This window comes from Anopheles bellator, chromosome 2, assembly GCF_943735745.2.
Source record: "Anopheles bellator chromosome 2, idAnoBellAS_SP24_06.2, whole genome shotgun sequence".
NCBI lineage: Eukaryota > Metazoa > Arthropoda > Insecta > Diptera > Culicidae > Anopheles > Anopheles bellator.
This window is the reverse complement of record NC_071286.1, coordinates 14,729,262-14,744,104: the sequence shown is the minus strand read 5'-3', so window position 1 is coordinate 14,744,104 and position 14,843 is coordinate 14,729,262. Positions and strand designations below refer to the sequence as shown.

The 14,843-nt window shown below is 52.1% G+C and overlaps 1 protein-coding gene across 1 annotated transcript; it reads right to left on the bottom strand.

The window, feature by feature from the left end:
• Positions 1-1,765: 1,765 nt before the first annotated feature.
• On the bottom strand, positions 1,766-9,565 carry LOC131208768 (uncharacterized). Its single transcript, XM_058201649.1, has 2 exons — positions 9,364-9,565; positions 1,766-5,045 (listed from the first exon to the last, which is right to left on the bottom strand). Exons 1-2 carry the CDS (start codon positions 9,563-9,565, stop codon positions 2,605-2,607), a joined length of 2,643 nt encoding a protein of 880 aa, XP_058057632.1. The 3' UTR covers positions 1,766-2,604.
• Positions 9,566-14,843: the final 5,278 nt, after the last annotated feature.

Below are 14,843 nucleotides of genomic sequence, written 5' to 3'. Positions count from 1 at the left end.
CATTTAACGCCGGCAACCGATGGCCGCCGGTGTGTTTCCGTTTCCCGGCGTACCGGGAATGTAGCCAATTTTCAGTCCACCATTTTTGTGGTCACTACAATCCGATGTCATCGAGTGACCGTTACTGCATTTAATAGAGCACACCACAGAGAGATAGCGATGGACCAACCTGGCCGTGGCGTGTTGTAAATTTAGCATGATTACACCAACACGGCGCGGACAGGCTAATGAAGTCCTTCCATTGTTGCGCCACAAACTACACACGGAGAAGCGGGAAAACAAATGCCATGTTACCAACAGAGACGTTTAACGCGATCTTACCGGAACACGAAGGAGCATCTCAATGAAGCGATTTACATGCACACACATCACAGAACATTCAAACCAACAAAACCAAGCGCTAGACATAAGAAGTATCGTTTACGTCGAAAGGATCGATTGTTTCACCACATGTAATGCTATGTACTGCACACAAACATACATCACGCTCACTCACCCACTACTGACACGCCGCCAACACACACTGCTGTCGTTACTGTCGGGCATCGAACAAAACGAAGGTGTAATTGCCGCGAAGCATCCCCAACAAAAAAAACTGTGTTCGTTCTCTAGTTAAGTAAACCAATTGTGTATCTGTGCCGTGTGCGAGTGCTGCTTACTTTCTGTGCGATTGCGATTTAGCGATGTTAACAAGTTTTCGGATAAAGTAATCTTCAACCGAGGAAGAAGGAAAAGTGGGCTGTTAGTGGTCCCACTCGGGGACGATCCGGATCGATCGATTAACGGTAGCCAAATTCCCACATCCCGTCGTCCCGGGTACACTCTATTATTTCGATCGGGGTGGCAGCCGACGTCCAAGTTTTTCCCATTTTTTAGATTGTGTCCTCCCCGTTTCGCAATACCGCGCAATACGACACTAACAAGAGCGTAAGAACCCTGTAAAATCTACCAAGCTAAATGGGAGAGAAAGAAAACGCAAACGCAGGATTATAAACGACGCAGAAAAAAGAATTACTCCACACCATGGCAAACCGATGGCGATAGAAGATGATGATGATGATGATGATGTTCTGATTTAAATAAAATATGATTGAAACGATCAATAAATTGAACCGCCTGGAATTGTTTGAGACAGAACGAAATCTGCACCAGGTAAGAAGGAGCACGTCCGAGTCGACACTTTTCTACACATTCCCCGTTTTGCACCAGGAGACCATGAGGTGGTGAAGGTAATTAGTCCCACAACTGATCGCAGCGCGCGCTTACGCCGAGCAAGCTTCCGAGCGCATTCAACTCCTGCGCATTCAACTCCTGCGCTAGTCCTGCGACCCTGTTACGAAACTGGAGACCGGCAACCGGGAAAGCAAAACCCGATTCCGATTTCGATCGCGCATGTGTGCAAAATGATGGGTCAATTCTTCTGCTGCGCCACACGGGTCCGAGATGCGATTTGTGTGCGCAACATTTTGTGCCACAACAGCAGGAGGCCATGCGCAAGAGAAGAGAGCGCACGAACGACGCGAAAACCTAATCAAATTGCTCAGTGCGTAGTCATGGCAACTGGCTGCGTGCTTGGCTCACATGGCTGCATCCGTTCAAGTGGCGGAACAATTTGAATCGGGAGAACGTACAGTCGGCTCCACCAAATCGGCTCGATACTTACCAACGGTTCGTAAGCAACATTTCTTTCGAACAAAACAAATCACACACCCGCATGGTGCACACATACACTGGCTGCTTCAATTGCTTATCATCAATAGTGGTTCATTTGATCTAGGTATATAGTTTTATCTACAATCCTGTTTTAGTTCCGTCCGCTGAAAATAACACATTGATTTCCTTACATCTCCCACCACAGCGCTCCGTGTGGCCGGCACCGTGCCTCGTCTTCTTTGGGATTCACCTCTCACACTCTGCGCGGCAGGAGCGTCCTCCACAGCAGGAGCGTTAAGTTAACTTTTGTGCATTCGCTTAACCTAGAAACTCTCTAAAATGACTGCCCTAAGCTAGCCCCGATTCTTCGACGCACCACGATTCTTCCCGCGCCACACGAAAATGCCACACGAAGAAAGCCAGCGATCGAGTGTAGTCGTCCTGCCCGCTGATTCCGATCAAACAGATTGCCGGATAACTGTTCGATTGGGAACTGAACAGAGGGTCGCTGGCGGTGTTTTTTGCAGAACGCCGACCACACGCGGCTGATAATACTAATTACTTAATGGTTGTTTCCTTCGCCTTCTTGATCCACTGTCTCTCTCTCGCTCTCATCTCTGCCGCCCATCGGCTGTGTTGGCGGCACTTTCCTGTCGATTTTATACTTAAAACTAAAGTGTTTTGTTTCAATCTCCCTAGACTATAGTGTATGGTCATTTTCATCCTCTTTCCACCTCGTCCTCGGTCCGCGTTCTCTTTTTTCGTCGAATATTTAATACTCTCTCACAATCTTTCGCTTCCGCTCACATCTTTCACACTCCTCTGTCTCGTCAGGGGTCCATGGCTCGCAATCGTCGGAAGCGAAATTGTCATCGAATGCTGCATAATACGCTTAAACTTAGTTTAAAATCTCTCCTCCAAATCACTACCGCCCTCCCCAAAAACGGCCACTTAAGCGAGCAGTGCTTTGTCTGCGTCCCGTTTCTCCTGCAACAGATCGTCGCCTTCCGCCCGATCACACTCGGTGATCATCTTTGTGTTGTGTTTCTCTGCCTGCTCGAGGAGCTCCTGCTTCCGGCGCTTCTGCCGACTGATCAGTGGCATGAAACCCCACAGTGCCGATCCGCTGAGCAGAATGAAGCCGAGCGCCGTGAATAGGACCTGGTAGCGGCCCATTCGCTCAAAGATCACCCCACAGATCGGGGGGCCCACGAGCTGCAGGATACCGTTTACGAAGAGGCTGATACCGTACGACGAGGTGAGCCGCTCCGTGCCGAGCATATCCGCCATGATGACGGCCGTAATGCCAACGTACGTCCCGGAAGCCAACCCGAACAGGCCGCAGAAAACGCTCACCATCGTGTAGCTGTTGACGGTGGGCAGCAGCGCGAGCGCCAGGCCCGATATCGAGAGGCCTCCGACAAAGTACCACGTTTTCGGGATGAGATTGGTGTCGGACAGGGCGGATCCGCCGATCCGACCGACCAGATCGAGCGTCGACACGATCGACAGCAGGTACGCGGCCAAACTCTTGTCGAACCCGAGCGAGATCGCGTACGCCGGCAGCAGGATGATAAAGTTCGTGTAACCGATCGCGTTGGTCGAATTGGAGATCAGTATCACCAGGTAGGCCGGGTCGGACAGTAGCGACAGATCGAAGAAGGTCTTAGCAGCGCTTTTACCCTTAGCATCCTTCCCTTTGCCGCTGGCCCCTTCCGCTTTGCCGCCCGCTCCCTGGTCGGAAGGTTTTGCGCTGCCACCGAACGAGCGGAGCGAAAGGTGCGAAGCAAACTCCCGCGGTTGGTGCGTGGACAAGGTGCTGCCGTGGAACGGGGTGCTCATGTACTGGAAGCTGCTGGTCGACGGTGATCGTTTCGGTTGCCGCGGATGGCCAGCGGTGGTGCCAGTGGCCTGATTCGCGCCGCTCCGCATCGAGTTGAGACGGTTCAGACGAAAGTACGATCCGGCCGTGTCATTGTTCAGGAACGAGTTCGAGCTGAGCTGACTGGTGAACGTTAGATTGCGATGTTCCTCCTTGATCGGGGTGCTGATCTTACGCTGCCGCTGACCTCCACCACCAGCGCCGGCCCCGGGAAGATCGTCGCGACCGTACGAAACGGGTACGGCCGCCGCCGAGACGCTGCGGGCGAACCCATCGATCAGACCGTTCTTTGGGTTGAAGCGGAAAATGTCGGGCGATTTGTGCTCGAGCGTCGGCGTCGAGATGGTCGGCGTGTCGTCGCCCATGATGGCAAACTTTGGTTTAATGACCAACGGTTGCTGTTGGTGCTGCTGTTGCTGCTGCTGCTGCCCCGAGACTCCATTGGCCAGCGAATCCGCCGGATCGGTTTCGTTCGATTCGCACTCCTCCAGTATCACATCGCGATGATCACCGTCGGCCCCGTACCGCACGATCGCTTCCATTTCTTCGTCACACTCCGACGGTGGTGCTTTCCGGACGCGCTTCATGTGCTTCTCGACCGGCTCGTAGAAGATGGCGGCCACCCAAACGTTCAGTGTGATTCCGCCCATGATCAAGCACGCGCCTCGGTAGCCAAAGTTAACGAGCAAGTATCGGAGCACCGGCGGAAGAATGATTGACCCCAGTGCACTGCCCGAGATGCAGAGCCCGTTCGCCAGTCCGCGTAGCTTCACAAAGTACGACGTCACGATGTACACGGTCGGAGGAAACGATAGTCCGGCCCCGGTGCCCACCAGCACACCGTAGCTGATGTACAGATAGTTGACCGAAGTGGCCCAATACGTGATGATCATGCCAACGGCCGCAAACGTACCGCCAACGATCGTGACGGTCCTGTAGCTGTACTTCACCGACAGAATGCTCGACAGCGGTCCGAGTGAGCTGTACAGGAAGTAACAGAGCGCCGGAATCCAAGCGGCAGCCGACGGGGTCGCTTGGAACGCTTCCAGGAACTCCACAAATAGCACCCCAAAGCTTTTGATGGTGCCCGGCACCAGGATGTTGACCAACATCGAACCGGCCAACACTAGCCAGCCCCAGCCACCGTCGGGCGGTACCAGTTCGTACTCTCCATCATCATCATCCGGATCCTCGGGGTCGCCGTTGTCCGCGGGAGAACGATAAGATCGCGGCTGCGCGACCGACTGATCTTTGGCTTTCGCGCTGGCCGCGTTCACTTGGGGCATAGTGCTGTTCGAGACGCTGCGACAGATAGTGGCACTACCGTTGCGTGGAAGTAGTGCGACCGTACCACCGTTCGCCTCGTACGGGTGACCGCTTTCTTCTTCCATCTCCTCGGTTGCAGCATTAGGTCGATCTTGAGCGGCCTTTTCCTGCAACACCACCATCGATACGGGTGACTGTGCCTTTCCGGGTCCGAGCGGATCGGGTTTCGCCTGATCAATCGGCTCTGCAATCAGAATGCGATAGAAGGAATAAGTCAGTAAACAAAAATATAAAACATACTTAATGCTCAAAATATGGCAACGGTCAAAATTAAAATGGTAATACCTTAATTCAAAGCGAGTTAACACATTCAAAAACTTAATTAACTTCTAATCACTTCTAATTACTTTCACCGAGTCTCAAGGGAACATGGTACTTCTACGATTAAATTAAAATGCCTCTTTTCGAAGACAAAATTGGCCACAACGGCCATAAACTTGCTCCGTAAATAATACAACTCGAACTTGGGACAGTTTTAATTTTTACGGTGCTCGTTTTTATGAAGAAAGAACCTTCAGCTGCGAAAACCGTAAATCAAAATTGTTTTCTGCAACCTGCATTGTTCAAAAGGCATTCAAAATTTGATCGGACGCAGCCATTCGAGTGGTCGGTTGCGTACGTTAAACGAGCGACAACTCGAATCGATGTCAACAGATTTTTGTGGGGAAGAAAATTATTTCAAAACATCCTGTAGCAACTACAGAAAATCCACTACTAGTACCCATCACACCTTTTGTCCGCTCAAATTTAGAACTACCTCTGTAAAATGTGGCACACACTCTGGCGGCTCAAGCACTCACTGGAGTGGCCAGCCCAAACAAACGACTCTCAGTGCATCCTTTCAACTGCAGTAGGCTATTATTTGCAAGCCATCACCCGTTTGGAGTGTCAACAAAAACAAATGCCGTGCGCATGCTCGCCCACCGCCAATCGCTTGTCCGAAAGCAACCGGATTCCACGAACCTATGACGATGACGTTCGCGACACAGGGGACGGACGTTGCTCTTTGCTTTACACCCCCCATCGTGCCGCTCTCCGTCTTCCAACAAAACGACTCTAAGAGCTGTAAAAGAACCTGGCGACAGATTTCTTGGTTCCCCGTGGTGCAGAGCAAACAAGTAAACTCATGCTCAGTTCCGGACCAAACGATAGGCTTCATTAGAGGAGCAGCAGCGGATAGACATATCTCCAATGGCGAAAGAGATTGGAACGGAAATACCCCCCGAGGCGCGTCCCGGCACACGGTTGGAAAGCGATGAAGCTCCATCCTGTCACCTTTCGCTCTATAGGTTAAGGTTGCGAATAGTCCTTGACCTTGCCCCACCCCAGCACCGGTCGAAGCGGGAACATCATCAGCCGGACAAAAACCTTCGTTGACGACATCCTTGGCCGCACGGGGCCCGCGCGTATGTTCGCCCCACGCGTGCTAACCTTTTTGGACCGACGGCGACCGGGGTCCGCTTGATGGACAACCGTTCGTTGGGGGCAGTGTGCCCGAAATAGACCGGATTGCTTCGCGAACGCTTAGCAAACAATTTCCACAAGATGAATCGACCGACCGACCAGGAATACCGTTGCTCACGACCAGACACCGAAAATAAACCCCTGACCAACCACCCCATCAATCGCCGGAGGGGCTGGCCGTTGAGAAAGCGTCATGCAGGAAATTTCCCTTACAATTCCTATTTCCCGCTTCGAAAATACGACACACCTTCGGGGTGAAGTGTAACAAGCCCCGCCGGGCCTAAGTTCCCCCTGAAGAAGGTTGATTTATTTTAACCTTATCATCGTGGATGACATTTTGTTTGCCACATGGACGCCGGCATTAGCATTCAAGAACACACCGCGCAAATCAGCTGACTCTGGGCGGCCCACGTGCGTACCCTGTGTAAGTGTGTATGCTCGGCAATAAATGGCGGCACCCCGGGAACCGTTTGACCAACAATTTCCACCACGGCTCATTAAAAATTTCCACTCACGCCCAGCGCGCACACTCGGCCTCGTGTAGGCACATGGTGTAAATATTTTCAAACAATTCGAATCAACAACGCACAGTTCGGGTGCGCGGTCCCCGACCCGGGACGGAAAACATCTTCCGCTTATCTGGCGTGGTTCTGTCTCGCTCTCACGGATCGGATTATCGCGTGCCAGCCAGCGGCACCGCTTCTAACCGCTTCGTGACTCAGTTCACACATCCGTTTTTTTACTGCTCTTGTTGCGGATTAGAGTGATGCGTTGCTATTGACCCAAGGATTAGCAATAAGGATGGGCTTCATGAAAATCGTATTCCTTTGCATGGCTCGCAATTTCATCAGCGGCATTCGTCACAGCCATATCTCTATATCTCTACGAAGGCCAAATAGTGCGCCAAAGCCACGCGTTCCCGTTCCCGAATGGTCTCTCTGATTAGCTATCGCTCGGCTCTCTGGCAGCCTGGCAGTCACTAATTGACCTTCAATTGGCCACTTTACGTGCACAATTTGCAACCGATGCGATCTGTCGCGGCCCGCTTATCGTTACACTTGTTGTCCGCGTTGTCGTTCCCGTTTGTATCGCGCACGGCACGCCGATACGCGGACGCCACGCAAGAGATACGCCATTTGGTGCCACAGCCGAGAGACGCGAAGCGCAGGGGTTTCGGGGCGTGCGCCCATTAGCGTTCGCCGATCGATTCCGCTTTGTCGTCGCCGGATCCAATCCACACAAAACCGCGCAAAAAAGAAACCTGCGGGGAGTGTGCTCTTAGTGTCGTCTTTATTTTATTATCTGTCCCTAAAATGTGGGTTATGTGGACGCTATAAATAGGAGAGGACACGCGCGCAACACAGTCTGTTGTCCGTCGGCCGAAGCCAGCTGTTTCGGTGGTCGGTATCGCCACCAGAAGGTAAAAAACCGCATTATCTCTCTGTCGTAAAGGTAAAACAGGGTTTTGCCACGAAACGGCCGAAGGTCAAAACGTGGCCACCCGTTCCATGTTTTGTGTACCTTGCGACCCCAGAAACACAGTTCGCGGAACACCACTCTTGTGGAGCAGGGAAACAGAAATTACTATTGAACCACCAACATTTCTCGCAAACCCATTATTACAGATGCTGGCAAAAGGCAAAGCCGTGCTGATTAAAACTCCGGTGACCGGTCCCGGTCCAAACAAGGGCTCCGAGCTTGGGTGCGTGGAAAAGGTTTACTCGATAAAATAGTTCCACAATTTCGTTGCACAACGTGGACAGTACCGCTTTCGCAGGAGCAATGCGACGGAGGTGGAAAAGCCAGATAAGGTTGTGTAATTATGATTGCCCCTCGGCATGTAACCTTTCGCTGGGGTTGGGTAACGCGCATCGCTCCGTGTCTTTCGCCGCTGATTCACGCCTCAACAACAAACCTTGCGTAAGCCTTATGAAGTGTTCACCATTAACTACAATTTGCATAGCTCAACGATGTCCACTTCAAAAATAGATCAGCGTCAGAGCGCAAGTGGGAAAAGCCCCGGAACCGTGTCGATGGCTGAACTACGCACTCTCCAGCATCGGGAGCTTTGGAGGGTGGCGAAACGCAAATAAAAACAAATTCATCACCCAACAACAACAGCGTCCCCGTCAGGCGTAGTGACCCCATCCGGGTGGCCTCGGGGAAGGTCTGCTAACAAACAAATCAATTCTCCACTCGCCATTCACCCCTTCGGTGACCTTCGACGGACATTTGGTGCGCGAAATGTGTCATGCGACACCGTTCGCTCTGGGCCGCGTGCGTCGCTGTCGGTCAAGATGAAGCAGATCAACCAACGGGCCGAGAAAACTGGGCGCCGCTGGGAGCTGCTACCCCTATCAGTCATCTCGGAATGCCAACAATTCAATTGACCCTAATCAGGATGATGAGGGCGGTCGGCCTGTGGTCGTTGCAGCAGCATCCCAAGGCTGAGTGCTGCGGGACGAGATCTAATCGTTGGTGGTCTTCGGTCTTCTTGTGTGGCGTCCTCACGCCGCAATTGCGTGTTCGCGGAAGTATGGAATACGCTACTGGAGACCTTCGGCGACGCAGATTAAGTGGCCACATGTAGCAACATGTGCGCCTTCCACGGCCCGCTTCTTGGAAAGCGTATCGGGCGGACTCGTTTCGCGGAACTTAGTTTTATATACTGACTCGCTTCTTTTCGTCATTAAAGCCTTCGAGAAGAGTTTTTTGTACGGTCCACTTTCGAGAGCTCGGTCAACATTCTTCCACAGTCGGATAACTGTTCGATGCTGGAAGATTCGCATCGAAAGGCACTCGCAATGGCCGTGCAATATTGGTTCTTCATCATCGCCTCCCAGTTCTTCTAGTTTTTGTCCGCATTAGTGTTCAATCTAAAAATACAAATCAAACAATTTCGAGGAATCGCTCGCGCGAGACTCCAACAATTCCCTCCCCTTTGACCGGGGAACAACGTGCCACAGATTTGCTCCGGCAAATTGCACTACTTGCAAACACTCCAATCATAGCCGAGGCCGCTCAGTTAGGTTGCTTACCACTTGCTTCAGCGACGGTCGCGGTGCTGGCCGTCATCGGCTCGTTCCGTCGCTTTCCATCATCGCCGGTGGCCCCGTCATCGTCGTCCGGTGCTGGCGGCTGCGATGGCCCTTGATGGTCCTGCCGAACGGGACTATAATCGGCCACGTGCGACTGCTGCAAGCGTGTTCCCTCGCTACGCTCCAAACTTTCCTCGCCCATCCTTGTTGTGCTCTCTTTCTTCAGAGGGCCGTCAAACCAACAGCGGAAATGTCTTGTCGGTGTCGGCCACTAACAGACTGGCGATCCTGGCTGGATAAGGAGTACAAAACATGTGACACTGAGCCGCCGTTAAAGTCGCTGATCCGTGGTCCGCTGGTCAAGTTCGGAGTTCGGGTGGTGTGGGTGAACGCTGATTCCATCCGGTGCCAAGGCCGATGCTACGAAGTGATGGCGAACGTGTTGGGTGCGGATGTGAGATGTGACCTGAAGAGGAAAACGCAAAACCGCGGACCGTCAGTCGCTGGTGAGAAAAAGAAATGTTGTACGTCAAATGTGCTAACAACGCTTCGGCATCAGGGGCCATTATGTGCAAAGGAGACCATCCAGCACGTTCCGTGTCGCTTCCCATTAAATGGTAAAACAAATCTCACGAACAACTGGCGGCACAACAACAGAACGAGCCGCGGCTCTGACATTGAACGGGGCCTGATACCGCGGCAGGCAAGTAACCGGTTCAAAGTAGATCCTTCAGTAGCCCCCGTGGCACGCCGGCGGTTGGCATTGGGCCAAACGGTTTAGGCACCGCCATCGGGGGGGGATGATCAAAACAAATCGGTGGTACCCTCTTAGCATCCCAGTGTCCACCAGCCACCCCTTCACGTGGTGCAGTGTCGTGGTTCGTTTGCATCTAAAATTAATGGGCAAACGGGCAAGGTGACAGCAGTTCGGTCAACCCACCGGCGAACCGAGTTCTCGAACTCGGTCTGTTCTGGGGTCGTTCTGACGTATAGATGGGATAGCGATGGGACCACCAGACCGAAACGGACAGGCAGCATCAGTAACCGAATCGTTGGCGCACATCTGTGCTGATGTAACTTGGAAGCTTGTTGCGTCAAACGGAAGGTCCTGACATGAACCTAGCGCCGAAGCCGGCCTTCTTCGGATAGCTGGACAATGTAACAGGCAATAGTTACTTGTTCACAGCGCAACGGCTGAATATTCGGCCCGCGATAACCTTGGCGTGCTGAAGGAATTCCTCCATTCCAGTCCGTTGGGCAATCTTTTTTTATCTGTCACCCAGCATAACAAGGTTATCAAAAGTGGCGATAAGAGCACCCGGTACAAGATCATCCGTGAGCACCGCCGAGTATAATGTGCGACCCTGAAGTGGGTCAGTAGTAAAACGCGACCCTATTTTCGCCAACTTGGCGTTCTTCGCGAAGGTGCGTAGTTATGCGTCAGAAATGCGCGGCGCAGAACAAGACTCGTCGTCAACGTTATCACGGGACTGGACCGGTTGAGGGTTATCTACGTCTTTGTTTAGGTTCCCCGTTGGAGTTTTGTGCCCGCATAATTCGCACAGCACTGGGTGACGTCAGCGAGAAGCCGCCGTCTCGAGTTTCATTCATCAAACGAACCTTCTGACGTCCACAAGCTGCCTCTTGCCAGCCAGCTCCTTCCCTTCCGTTGGCTACTCAGCAACAAACACCCGGCCGTTGCGATCGAGTGTCAACAACCCAACCCCCCCAGGCAGCAGCTACCTCAGCAGGCTTCGACACAATTCGCTTCCGTTCTATGCTCGCGCCGCGGCTCCAATGGGACCATTAATCGATGAAACTCGCTAACGCCAGGTGGAGTCATTGAACTGGCGGCCCGACCTCTGTACATCATCAAAGCGATGCAATCGACCCATATCGCGCGCGCGTGTGGGTGTGTGTTCGAAATGGTACACACCTCGTTAGCGGTGAATCAGGTTTTTGGACGACAGCCAATCGGTGGGGGGGTTCGTTTGCATAACTTGGCGCGGAACCGTCTGTTGTGAGGCCCGCGGCGGTGTGCATTAAAGGTACCGATAAGCGAGTGTGATGTGATAAATGCGATAGTTTACCAACCGATAGGGGATCGATTCTTAACCATGCGCCTTCCATAGCAACATCGGCTTTTCAGTAGACAAAGGCTACTACGACAGATATTCGTTTGACGTTTCTGAAGGCCACTGGTATTTTGTTTGATTTCGTTGGTCCTTAACATTTAGGACGATGAGGAAATGCTCGAATAATAACATCGAATATATTTTTTTAAATTGTCCTCTATTCTACGTTGCCGATGAAATTCAATCCACCATACACGCAAAGGCATGAACCGCCCGTTCAATTAATCATTCAATGCGAATCGTATATCAAGCTGCTTTACGGCTAGCGCTGAGCTGTGTCGTAAATTATTATTTCTTGAAAATTTGCCAATACACGGTACGGTGGAAGAATTATGGACAAGCTGCTGGTAGTCGGTGGTCCTTCAGCTGGGCCGCCTCTAATTGGAGTGGTCCTTCAACCGGGCGGGTCAGGTGACCGTGCGCTGCCGGCCCCGGCTGTCCAATCTTTCATCGGCCACGCAATTGAAACGTACGTGGCTGATGAGCGAGCGAGCAAATCAAGCGCAACCCGACGATGAATTTGCAGCAGGAAAGATTTGGAAGAAAAGTTCAAAATTAAAGACGCAAATAGCCCCCATCTCTGGCGCATCCATCAAACGGACTGCTGCTCCTGCTGACTGATTCAATCTGGGCCGCGTGCACAGCAATCGTCTTTCAAGGGCAAAGATTAGATTATGCGTCCAGTTTCTGTGACATTGGCAATTCATGCCTTTTGCTCCGTGCAATTAATAATGGCACCACGTGTTTTGTGTGGCGAATTTTTAAGGCCACCCAAATCGTTCATCATCTTTATCTTGCACAGCAACAAGACAAGACAAACGGTTGATTGTTCCACCCCCGCGGGGGGGCCTTTGTGATGGGACTTACGTAAGATAGGCTGTATTCAGTGTCCATCAAACGAGCCCCTGGAATACCCCTTTCTAATGGCTGCTGCGCACATATCAAAAGCAAAAGTCACCGTCACATTCCGTTTTATGCTCTCGCAATCAAACAGCCTGGTAGAGGGCCGTGGCACACCGGACGTGCCATGAACACTTCAACGGCCGATGCAGTCGAGGCACTACAATTATAATTGCGTAAATGCAGCCGCCCCCCACAGCCATAACCTGAGCTGGCACGTAAGGGTTTGCGATGTGAGTTTAAGGCCCCCGCTAGCTTCCCCCGTCGTCAGCAACACCGGTTGGGGGTTGGTTTTTCCGAAACAATTTTCCGGTCATTGCCTGGACACGCGCGAAGCACTACAGCGGCACAGCGGCCTTGGACAATCGTTTAAATCATCGTTTCGTGACCTTTGGAAAAGGGTAGCGAAAACCACCACAAGTGCTCCCCAGAAAGGGCACAGTACTATTTCCCAACATCGTACACTTTCCACCAGAGCCAACAAGTGGCCAATGTGATTAAGAACTTGCTGTGGAGTGCTGCTGTGCTCCGGTTCGCCACAATTTTACCATCCCACTTCACGCGCGCCACCGGAGGTCAATCCTTCGAATGGCATACGGTTTAATGGCAAAAAGGTACGCCTCAACGCGAACCCAATGTTCCGCGTGACGCGCAACACATTCCAAATGTATGCCTTCCGTTTTGTCCCTCCCTAAAGGCATTCGTTTGCTTCGTATGCTCACCACCTTCCGGCTTCCGGTTCCGGCGGGTCAAAGAGACGTCTAGGGCCGCCTAGTAGCATTGTCACCGATACATGCCCACGATCGGAATTGTTTAAGCGCACCAAGCACAACCAACCAGCCTACGGACGTCAGTCGAGCGAAGGACAATTTAGTTGATGAATAATACAGTCGTTTCAGCGCCTTAGTTTCCGGGCGATTGAACCGAGCATTCCAGCCGTCAAACATAAGGACGCAATCTCCATTCGGTTAATCGACGTTTTGTCGTTTATCTCCACCGCGTCCATGATAAATGACTGACTGAAACGCTCCACGGCCACTCGATTCATCTATGCTGTGCGATGTGCGCCGCACTTCCGGAATGCGATACTCGGGTCCAATGGGCCAAAGGCTGCTGCTAATTATCTCACATTTAGAAGTCACGGTACGACACCATGTTTTCGCTCCACTCATCATTGCGGAAGCTGTTCCAAGTTCCAGCCTCCTACCACCAGTTGCTGGACATTGTGTCGTGTTTGCGACGTGGATTTGCATTGTACCCGCCCCGCAAGGACTTCCGCCACCCTTCCGGGCTCTGCTGGGAAAAGCAAGACTGCCACAATCTGCAAAGCTCGGGCATTTGATAACAGCTAATGCCCACTGTTTGCTTCAAACCAGTTTCATGGCGAAGCTTATCACAGATTAAGAAGCCACGAGCTGAGCAGTACATTGTTTCATCTCCGTTTAAAGCCAAAACAAAACACGGATGCTGCACAGAATGTTGGCGAAAGATTTATTTTTCGACGCACACCGAACACGACGGTGAAACACGGTTCGGTTCTCGCCAAGGTAATGAAAATAATAAAAAATCAATATCACCGCACTAGCGGCGCGCAATGGTGCCAGCAGCAGCAGCAGGTTTTCACCTTGACCTAGAGCACTGCCGTCTACTACAAGCAATCCGGAACCGGCAACGGGCCAACCCAGCGCCCCCGGCGTCCCTCGGTTTTCCCTCACACATACACTCGGGGCCACCAAGAAGGCGCTTGGTGGGATGTATCTTGCCCCTTCCCGGCCCCGGCCAGGCAGAGTTTCGGTCCGAAATGGTACCAACTTCCGTTTCACCAAAAGATGTCCTACGCGCCGGTGCGTACCACGGGGCCACTAACACACCGATGAGGTTTTCCCACTACTCACCTGATGACGATTAGCTCGGGCGATGGAAGGTGAAACAATAAAAGCGCTGTCGCTGCAGTGGGCGGAAATGTGGTTCCAACGGTAAGAAACTGAAAATCGGTTTACGTGACAAAAGTGTCCACCATTCTCCGAGTCGGCACGCACCACCACCAGAGCATTACACACAATCACACACAGACACCCGCTGCATCACGAAATCAAAATTGGAACCTGAAATGAATTGTTGAAAATACACATTTACACTTGAACCCTTCAACGTGATCGGAATCCGTGAGCGGAACCTTGCCGCATAAAGCAACAGCGTGCGCCTGTGCTGCTCTCAGTCGATCAGCTGTGCCGCCCGCCCGGAAAAGTGTGTGGGGAATTCGGGAAAACTCGCTCTCGGGCGAATGATCAGTTGGCACAGCGTCGCTTTGAGCACGTGTTTGCGGCCTTTCTTCCTGTCAAACGGCTCGCACTTTCTCTCTCATTTTCCGCGCAGAGCACAACAAAGGCGAGCACCATTTGTGCGCGTCATTGACATTGATTTTCCGCGGTGTGGTGGTTTTCT